This window comes from Triturus cristatus, chromosome 3_2 (assembly GCF_964204655.1).
Source record: "Triturus cristatus chromosome 3_2, aTriCri1.1, whole genome shotgun sequence".
Lineage (NCBI taxonomy): Eukaryota > Metazoa > Chordata > Amphibia > Caudata > Salamandridae > Triturus > Triturus cristatus.
Window position 1 is genome coordinate 441,745,525 of NC_140584.1, and position 10,579 is coordinate 441,756,103.

The following is a 10,579-nucleotide window of genomic DNA, read 5'->3' on the forward strand; positions in this document are numbered from 1 at the left end:
GATTGTGCTTTAAGGGCTAGTTCAGCTTTTTGGAGAGTGGTGAATTAGCCCCTTATAGTACCATTAACAATGGAAGATCAGCAACATGCTTCAGAAAATGGTCAAAATATCAACTATTGTGATGGCGATATGTATGATTAGTACATTGTATTGCCAGATTAGACGGTACATAAGGCTGATAACTATGAACTTTGTAACTAAAAGTCAGGAGTCTCAACCCGGAGGCTCACCTCTTGATGAAAATCATCAATTCCACTGTTTCATACAGACCATCCCAAAGTTTAGTTTTCCTACTTGTGCATTTAGGAAAATGCATTTTGTTTTAAATTTTAAAACAAGTCAATAAATTGTATTTGATCCCTCCTTTTGCCTGTGGGATGAAGGTCTAATGTCCATGAAAAATCCACCAACGACTTCCATTGCCAAAGTGAACAAAAATATAAACCAACTAATTCTGTTCCAGCTCGTTTACTCAGCCAGGTCAAGACTGAAACAATAATTTCAGTAGCTTCTCAGAGGCAATTTTGGAATTCTTCAAAACCATGTCTTGGTACCACCAGATAAGGTAAGCAGGTGCCTGGATAGTCTCGACAAAAGGGAAGGTGCCTTTGCTTCTATTGGGGTTAAGAGCCATAGCCATTACGTTGCGCTATGGCAACTTTGGCACAATATTTCCACCTTGTTTGACAAACTATCAAAGGGCAAGCCAGAGCTTTACTTCATGAGTGAACTAGTATCCCTTGCACTGATTAATGCTTCTTTAGGTGCCTCAAACAATGGGTTGATGCAGATGGCAACTAGTGATGTGTGGGAATTAATGGAAAGCGAAAACTGAGAGAACACATTGGAGAAGCCAAATCATAGAAAACCAATTTTCCGGAAAAACAGTGTTCGAGGCATATGAGCTGCAGATCTATACACTGTGCATAGATCGCCATCTGGTGTTGGGCCCGGATGTTTGCAGTTTGTTTTTCTTCTTGGACAGTCTTTGGAAGTCACGAGTTCGGTGACTCCTCCTTCGGTCCGTACTGCGCATGGGCTTCGGCTCCATCCTCAGATTGTTTTTTTCCGCCATCGGGCTCGGATGTAATACTTCGTGCTCCGGCTTCGAACCTTTCCAGTTCGACCTTCGACGAAAAATCCTCGTCCATCGAGTTTCTTTAGACGAAATCGACTTCTTCATCTCTCTCTTCGGCACTTCTTCGATTCCAGTCAGCGGCCTTCGGGCCTATCTCGACTCCAGTCTCGGCCGATGGAAAGGACTCCCTTCAAGAAGTGCCCAAAATGTGGGTCTAAATTTCCCCACACCGACCTCCATCAGGTGTGCAACCTCTGCCTCTCTCCCGAACACTAGGCCTGAGACTGCCCCGCCTGCAAGTCTTTTCGTTCGAAAAAGACTATTCGGGATCGACGAGCTCGACGCACCATGGCGCACTCATCGACCTCGGCTCCACCTGACATCTTCGGAGAAGACACCGGAGCTTCGGGACAGCAGCACACCCAGCTGCAGGACGACGTCAGCGCTTCCGAGGCCGACGACTCCGACGTGGAGGAGATCACACCGGCGCAGAGGGTCGTGAGTACCCTACCCCCTCCCACTCCCATACCGAAAGAGATTCCGGTTACCCCTTCGCCTCTGGGCCTAGGGAAAACCAAGCATACTGCTTCCATCACCCCACCTTCGGGCCCGGTGAAAAAGCATCACAAGTCTCCTGGCGGCTCGGGCCCGAGCCAGCCTCCTAGCGGCGCCAAAAAACATTCTTCGGCACCGAAGAAAACAAGCTCTGTTCTGAAGCAATCGGTGTCGAAACCTGGCCTCTCGGTGCCGACCAAACACAAATCCCTCTGCACCGACGCTTCCGTGTCGAAGCCTGCCTCGGCGCCGACCAAAAAAATCGGATACCCCGAGAAAGCACGGCGCGGATAAACCGACGAAGCCTTCGGTTCCGAAAACATCGGCACCGATGGAAGAATCGGTGCCGGAGGAGCTTTTCACACCGGATCCTCTTCAAAAGACTTTAACAAAGGATCCAAGGACTGGACATTTAATTTTGTCTTCCAAGAAAATACTTTTGGACAAGCCAACTCCTCCTCCACCACCAAAACGGAAGGACTCTGCCACATCCCCGTTCAGAGTACCCTCCCCACCTTCTCCACCCCCACCTTCTCCACCCTTGCCTCATCGGTCTCCAACCCCGTCTCCAGACCCTGATGACCACAGAGATCCATTCTATGATCCCACAGATGCCCCGCAGGACCCCACTCCTCCGGGAACACCTGACCCATGGGAGGATTATCACAATCCCGATGTCCCAGATGTGCCTCAGAATGATCTCTATCCATCCAGGCCGTCTCCACCAGAGGACTCCCTGGGGTTCCACCACCTCTTACAACGGGCGGCACATTATCATGGGGTGGAGTTACACAGTGATCCAGTTGAGGAAGACTTCCTACTTGACACATTTGACATAGCAGATAAATCCACTGCTATATTACCCATGCTTAAAGGGGTGACCAAGCATGCCACAGAGGTTTTCAAAGACCCCGTCAGAGCTAGGGTCTTAAACCCCAGAATAGAAAAGAAGTACAAGGCAGCACCCACGGATCCTGTCTATATTAAAGGACCTGCGCCCCTAGACTCATTAGTGGTTTCCACAGCTAGGAAGCGCTCCAACTCAGTCATCTGGTGAGGCTCCACCACCTGATAAGGAGTCCAAGCTCTTAGACGCGTCAGGCAAACGCACTGTCTCGCAAGCTGCCAATATGTGGCGCATCGCCAACATGCAGGCGCTGCTGGCGAGGTACGATAGAGCGCACTATGATGAGCTCGAGGCTCTCATGCAGCATCTCCCAGAGAAATATAAGAATAAGGCTCATGAACTGATACAAGAGGGAAAGATTATTACCAACACCTCTATTAAATGTGCACTTGACGCAGCAGACACGGCGTCCAGGGCTATAAACACCAGTGTTCTGCTTCGCCGTCACGCCTGGCTCAGGATCTCAGGCTTTAAACCAGAGGTCCAAGCATCTATATTAAACCACCCTTTTGACCAACAATACTTATTTGGCCCAAAAGTAGACGAAGCCCGGGAAAAAATGAAGAAGGATACAGATACGGCGAAGTCTATGGGAGCCCTGCAATCACAAACCCCTAGACGCTCCTTTCGCCGTTCCTCCTTTCCGGCCTCTGGCAGAGGTTACTCTTCCGATAACGCCTCCACGTCCTACAAGTCCCCTCCTCAGAATACCTTCTCAAAGGGCTACCAAAGAGGTGGATATCGAGGAAACAATAATAAAGGCAGGGGCAAAACCAACACCGCCCGTTCTGCCACACCGCCCACACAATGACTTTCCCCCGCTCCCCCCAGACCATTCCACTCCGGTCGGGGGCAGACTGTAAGACTTCCTTCAAACCTGGGAGGCCATAACCTCAGACAAATGGGTGACCCAAATTATTCGATCAGGGTACTGTCTTGAACTAACATCTACACCCCCCCCCCCCCCCCCCCCCCCCTCCCAAATATTCCATCCAGACACTGTGCGATGTCACAAGAACATACCACACTTCTGAAACGAGAGGTACTCTCCCTCCTGCAAAAACACGAGAGAGCAGGTACCCGTCGATCAGCAAAATCTAGGGGTCTACTCTCTGTACTTTCTCATACCGAAGAAAGACGAGACCCTACGGCCCATTCTAGACCTCCGGCCTCTAAATGCATACATCCATTCAGACCATTTTCATATGGTAACTCTTCAGCAAGTTCTCCCACTCCTCTGTCAGGGCGACTTTCTCACTACACTGGACCTGAAAGACGCATACTTTCATATTCCAATACACCCTGCTCACAGAAAGTACCTCCGATTTGTGGTGGACGGCCAACATTATCAGTTCAAGGTTCTCCCCTTCGGGGTCACAACCGCACCACGGGTGTTTACCAAATGCCTGGCAGTAGTGGCAGCACACCTCAGAAGACAAAACATTCACGTCTTCTCCTACCTGGACGACTGGCTCATAAAAGCCGCGTCCTACCACCAGTGTGTGCAGAATACAAACACTACCATACAACTACTCCACCAGCTAGGCTTTACGGTGAATCACCAAAAGTCCCACTTAAAACCGTCTCACACAAAGCAATACCTCGGTGCCACTATAGACACCTCAAAAGCTATAGCCTATCCCAACTCAGCCAGAATCGCAAGCATGCACGCCCTGCGCCAAAAGTACCTTCTTCAGCACTCTCTCCCAGCAAGAGTGTTCATGAAACTAATAGGGATGATGGCGTCTTGCATTTTCATAGTGCCTCATGCAAGACTTAACATGCGTCCACTCCAAGAGTGCCTAGCACGCCAGTGGAACCAGGCCCAGGGACAGCTGACGGATCTGGTGTTGGTGGCCGGCCGCACCCATCGATCTCTGCAGTGGTGGAACACCACAAACCTTTCCAAAGGGCGACCGTTCCTGGACCCGGTTCCTCGGGTGATTCGAACAACGGACGCATCTCTCTCTGGCTGGGGAGCGCATCTATCACACCTCACAGTGCAAGGTCTATGGACACCACAACAGAGGTTACTCCACATCAACCATCTGGAGTTATTGGCGATCTTTCTAGCCCTGAAATCGTTTCAGAAACAAATTTCAGCCAAGGCAGTCCTCATTCGCACATGCAATATGACTGCAATGTATTATATTCAAAAACAGGGGGGGGACACACACTCCCCAGCTCTCCCGATTAGCACAGAGCATATGGAGATGGGCAATTCCACAAAAAATCTTTCTCCTGGCACAACACGTCCCAGGCATACAAAACACCATGGCAGATCTGCTCAGCAGACAAACGCAGCAAATGCACGAATGGAACTACATCCACAAGTTCTTCACCCATTCTTTAACAAGTGGGGGCATCCTCAAATAGACCTCTTCGCCACCCACGAAAACAAAAAATGCCCAAGCTTCGCCGCCAGATACCCACACCCATTGTCCAAAGGCAATGCGATATGGATGAACTGGTCAGGCAGATTTGCATACGCCTTTCCACCTCTCGCACTAATTCCGTTAGTGGTAAGGAAGCTACAGCAGCACTCCCTCACACTCATTCTGGTAGCCCCAACATGGGCCAGGCAGCCGTGGTACACCACACTACTACAGCTATCGGTGGTACCACATCAAAAACTGCACCTGTCCCCATGCCTCCTAACCCAGAACCATGGAGAAATCAGGCACCTGGACCCAGCTCAGCTCAACATTGCGATCTGGCTCCTGAAATCTTAGAATTTGGATACCTTAATCTTCCCCCTGATTGCATGAACATTATCAAGGAAGCCAGTCGTCCTACCACTCGAGCATGCTATGCCGCAAAGTGGAAGAGATTTGTTGTTTACTGCCGTAAAAATACAATCAACCCTTTAGATGCATCCATACAGCACATCATATGCTATCTGCTCCATCTTCAAAGGTGTAACCTGGCGTACTCATCCATCCGTCTACACCTAGCAGCAATTGCTGCTTACCTACAAAACAGACAGCATTTATCACTGTTCAGAGTGCCTGCTATTAAAGCCTTTATGGAAGGCCTTAAAAGAGTAATTCCACCCAGGGCACCACCTTCACCTGTATGGAATCTAAACGTAGTTCTTACAAGGCTAATGGGTCCGCCTTTCGAACCAATGCATAAATGTGAGCTACAGTTTCTCACTTGGAAAACAGCTTTCCTCGTAGCTATCACTTCCCTTCGAAGGGTTAGCGAGATACAAGCGTTCACTATACAAGAACCCTTTTTACAAGTACATCACAGCAAGGTGATTCTCGCACAAATCCAAAATTTCTGCCCAAGGTCATTTCCCCTTCCATCTTAATCAATCGGTGGAGTTACCGGTTTTTTTCTCGCAACCTCAATCTGTTGCGGAAAGGGCTCTACATACACTTGACGTTAAAAGTGCCTTACTGTACTACATACAAAGAACGCAACCTTTCAGAAAGACTAAACAGTTGTTCGTCTCCTTCTCTCCACCGCATAAAGGCAACCCCATTTCAAAATCAGGGATAGCTAGGTGGATTGTAAAGTGTATACAAATTTGCTATCACAAGGCAAAAAGAACATGATCTGTTCCACCTAAAGCCCACTCTACAAGAAAGATAGGGGCTTCTATGGCTTTTCTAGGGAACATACCCTTAGATGACATCTGCAAGGCAGCCACATGGTCAACACCGCACACCTTCACAAAACATTACTGTGTAGATGTGCACTCCCAACAACAAGCTAGTGTGGGCCAGGCTGTACTAAAGACACTGTTTCAAACTACTGCAACGGATACTGGTGGTCGCCGCTAGGGTTGGGTACTGCTATATAATCTATGCACAGTGTATAATCTGCAGCTCATATGCCTCGAACGCAATATGCTACTTACCAGTATGCATCTGTTCTTGGCATGTTGATCTGCAGATCTATACACGCCCACCCACCTCCCTGGCTACCTGTATCCGTTCCAGGCTATCTTATTTAGATACAACACACATGGGTTTCTTCACTATTATCACTACGCTCCATCTTTTCCCTGCTGGCGAAAAAAAAATCTGAGGATGGAGCCGAAGCCCATGCGCAGTACGGACCGAAGGAGGAGTCACCGAACTCGTGACTTCCAAAGACTGTCCAAGAAGAAAAACAAACTGCAAACATCCGGGCCCAAAACCAGATGGCGATCTATGCACAGTGTATAGATCTGCAGCTCTACATGCCAAGAACAGATGCATACTGGTAAGTAGCATATTCCTTTAAAGAAATACAAAAAAAATATGCAAAAGGAAAAGTCCAAAATTGCTTTAAAGTTTGGTGTTTGAGACTACTGCAAGATTTTTGCGTATAGGGATGGGTAATGTTTAAGGCGATGAGTGGCTTTTAGGATTAAGGAATAATGGGCGTTCAGGCTTTGAAAGGGGTTTTTAGGGTTCAAAGATGGGTGGAGTGTAGGGGTGGTGAGGGATTTTTAGGGTTCACGGATGAGTGTTTAGGTGTGAGGTGTTTCTAGGTTTCGGAGATGGGTGGCGTGTAAGGGTGTGGAGTTGTAGGGGTGTTGAGTTGTAGGGTTCATGGATGGACAAAGTTTATGGCTGGTGGGGATTTTTAAGGTTCAATTATGGGCACCGGCTAGGATGGTGAAGAGTTTTAAGGGTTTAGCATGCGGTGGTGATTAGGGGTTTTAAGGATGATGCACTAGCTGAGTCATTGTGCTATTTTTTTCTCATGGCCGTTGGAACGCAAAGTGGGTGTGGAAGGAAAGAAGCAAAACGGTCAGTGGTGATGGTGGGAGGGGAAGAAACACCACGACTAGGGTGGGGGGGGAGAAGTAATGCAGCATGGGGTTGGGAAGGGAAGAAGCAACAAGGACAACAGGAGAAGAAAATAGTACCTCAAATACAGCAGGAGGACAGCAGTCTAGATTAATCAATCAGTACTTGGTCCATGCTCCAGACCAAAGAAGTGGAAGTGAAGGCAGCACAAGCTGTCCAGTTAGAAGGCAGCAAATAAGAGTGACAATTATGCCAATGAATGGTGAGCATTTGGGGGGCGCCAATTCCCGTACACACACTCATAGTAGATGCCTAAAAATTAATGCTTGCAAGTCTAGTAGTGATCTGAGAAGTCAGTGGGACAAGTGATATTGCGCAACCTGGTAAACTCAGGTAAGCCTTATTCCTGCTTCTTTGCAGTATGTATTATACAATAACTGCTTTGGTCACCTTTATTCAAGCATGTGAAAATATTAAAGATCAAATGCTGGTAATGGAAAGGTTAGCTACGTTCAGTTAACTACAGTTATAATTGGGTATCTTTCATAAATTCACCTTGCACCTACCTCGCTGTGCTGTGTGGTGACTTGCTTAATTATTATTTGAGTGTATGTGACACTGCTGTGTTAACAGTGACTACAGAGGAGAAGATTCCCAGCCTGACTTTGATTAATAGCCAACAGTGACGAGTGCCATGTTTTTACTGTGGCCAGCTAATAATGGAAACATCTACAACAGGCTGTCGCCTACTCCCCTGCATTCATAATTTAGATTCAAGTTTCTCAGACGTGATCTACTGCCCTGCATGCTCAATCTGTGTAGAATTCCCATATCCTTGTGCTCTCACGGTGGAGTTTGTCCTCATTTCAGACATCATACATTGAGGTGTCCTTGCTACCAGTGACATTGGAAGAAGCGGTTGTCACTGCAGTCACTTTACACTATGAGCTGCACCAATATAGTGACCTTCCTTTGGAAATGCTTTGGAAGTGCAATAATTCTACTTCGGTGGAATTTGTAATATGAGGACCGTTTCTGAATGCCTAAACCCCTCTTCAGAAATGTTTCATAAATCTGTGCAGTGGCAAAATACTAACAAGCAGTGTTTTTTTTCACTGTAGAATTAATACTGGTTGCGAAACGAGTATATCCGGTTTGACATTTGGAGTGTGTGAATGTCTTTGTAAACTAGATTTTTGCTTGTTGGCACAGTGCTGTTAAAATCCTCAAGTGGCCTATGTGTGTTCTGTTCATGAGCCTAGTAGGTAGAAGGATTTTCAGCACCAGTAATGTAATTCTATGTTTTTATTTTTTCAGCAACTCTACCAGATTCAGCAAGTGACCATGCCTGCCGGCCAGGAGATCACACAGCCCATGTTCATTCAGTCTACTCAGACTGCAGACGGACAGACAACACAGGGAGAGTGAGGAGGGCCAGACTGGGTCCAGTCGGAAAACTGTTTATTTACATCCATGAACATTGGCAGGCTGGTCTGCCTTGGTTGACGACAGGTCCTGCATTTCTGCACTTGATTTGAAAACGCGCATAGTGCTCTTTGCTCCCTGATTACTGGACATTAAAGTTTGTACATAACCCAAAAAGGAAACCTGACTACAAAAATGTAGGGGGTTTGTTTGGAACTACGATTTGAAGAGTTTACTTCAGCATTGTTTCTTTGCCCAGTGCGTGTTTTTTTGGCATTTTTGTGACTTGCATGGATATGCATGCAAGCCTCCTTTTCCTCTTGCCTGCTCCTCCACCTTTCCAACCTCTCTCATTGGTCCCTTGTGTTTCCACTCCAGCTTGTCTACTCTTCAAGGCATTCTGTTTTTCCCACACTGTGCACCCTCTTCCGTATTGATCCTTTGCATCTACTCACTACCCTTTCATTGATGCTCTTTTCCGTCTGACTCCCTTGCCTAATCTCTTTATATATATCAGCTGTCCATTATGCCCACGGTCTGGTGAATGTTTGAGCAGTGTTAATCGCTCTTCGTCCTACGTGCTGTAGTTTCTCATTTGCTGGAGCAGTTACAACTGACTTCACTGTCCTGTGCACTTTTCATTGGCTGCGCTTGGCCAGCAGGCATTTCTTTAAAAACCTACCTGGATCTGTGAGACGTTGTTACAAAGTCTTGACTCAAATTGTCGCACAGTGGATCTTCATTTCTACTTTATGTAGTCGCATATGGATAAAAAATTGCATTGTTTGTTTCCAGAAGTGGAAATCCATGATTACAAATTTATGAACGGAGACGATGCATTTTGTGTTCTAAATCATTCAAGGTCTTTAGCGTTCTACTTCTGCGATGTTATCGGCATCCTATAAGTTTTAGTCTTTAGGTTTAGGTTTAATAGTCATGTGGAAGTCCAAGTTTGATCTCGGCGAAGGTAGGGTGGTATCTTGGAATGACAAATCCCCCATTTAAAATACTAGCATTGTTTATACTGAAGAGGATCTCATTTCATGATGTATATGCAGGCTGTTTATGTGCGACGGAAGGAATAGCTTGCATGTAATATAAACTGAAATAAATGTAATTTTTTAGATAAAATTCTTGTTTCCTTGTCTCTTTTTGTGATCTAAAATACACGATTGTTCCCAAAAATTAGTGTTCGAGGCATGAGCTGCAGATCACACACTAGCATTGTAGATCGATAACTGGTGTTGGGCTCGGATGCTTGCACTTTGTTGTTGTGTTGGAAGAAGTCTTTGTAGTCACGAGATAGGTGACTCCTCCATTGGACGATAGTGCGCATGGGCATCAACTTCATCCTTAGATTGTTTTTTTTTTTTTTCCGCCATTGGGTTTGGATGCAACTTTTCCGCTCTGGTTTGAAATCTCAATTTGAACCATTTTCGAAGCGCAAAACTTCCAGAAAATTATCGGATTCACTTAATCTTCGACCCAACTTTATTGGCTCTATTCCGGTCATCGATGCGGGCCGCTGGGCCTATCCACGCCGTAAGGCCTACGCCTCATGGAAAGGATGCCATTTAAAAAATGCCCCCAGTGTGGAGCAAAGTTCCCGCACAGTGATCATCACAAGGTCTGCAATCTGTGCCTATCACCTGAACACGACTAGTCCAGCTGACCAGCCTGCGCATCCTTTCGATCGAAGAAGACTATTCGGGATCGAAGGGCTCGATGACACATCATGGCGCAGAGACCAGCTCCTGAACCAGAGGACATCTTTGATGAAGGCCCGATGTCCCAGAAGAAGATTCCGAGGCTCTCCAAATCGTGTCAGAGGCAGAAGACTCAGACGACCCCATCACTGCTGGGCAA

General features: G+C 46.9%; 1 protein-coding gene across 5 annotated transcripts in view; it reads left to right on the forward strand.

Annotated features, from left to right (window-relative positions):
• The window catches only part of NFYC (nuclear transcription factor Y subunit gamma), a 111,481-nt gene extending 101,637 nt beyond the window's left edge, over positions 1 to 9,844 (forward strand). For all 5 annotated transcript variants that reach the window (XM_085648028.1, XM_085648029.1, XM_085648030.1 and 2 more), the window contains exon 10: positions 8,606 to 9,844. In XM_085648028.1, coding sequence (XP_085504154.1) covers positions 8,606 to 8,716 — 111 coding nt within the window. In that variant the 3' untranslated portion in view covers positions 8,717 to 9,844. The remainder of the gene's footprint in view (positions 1 to 8,605) is intronic.
• Positions 9,845 to 10,579: the final 735 nt, after the last annotated feature.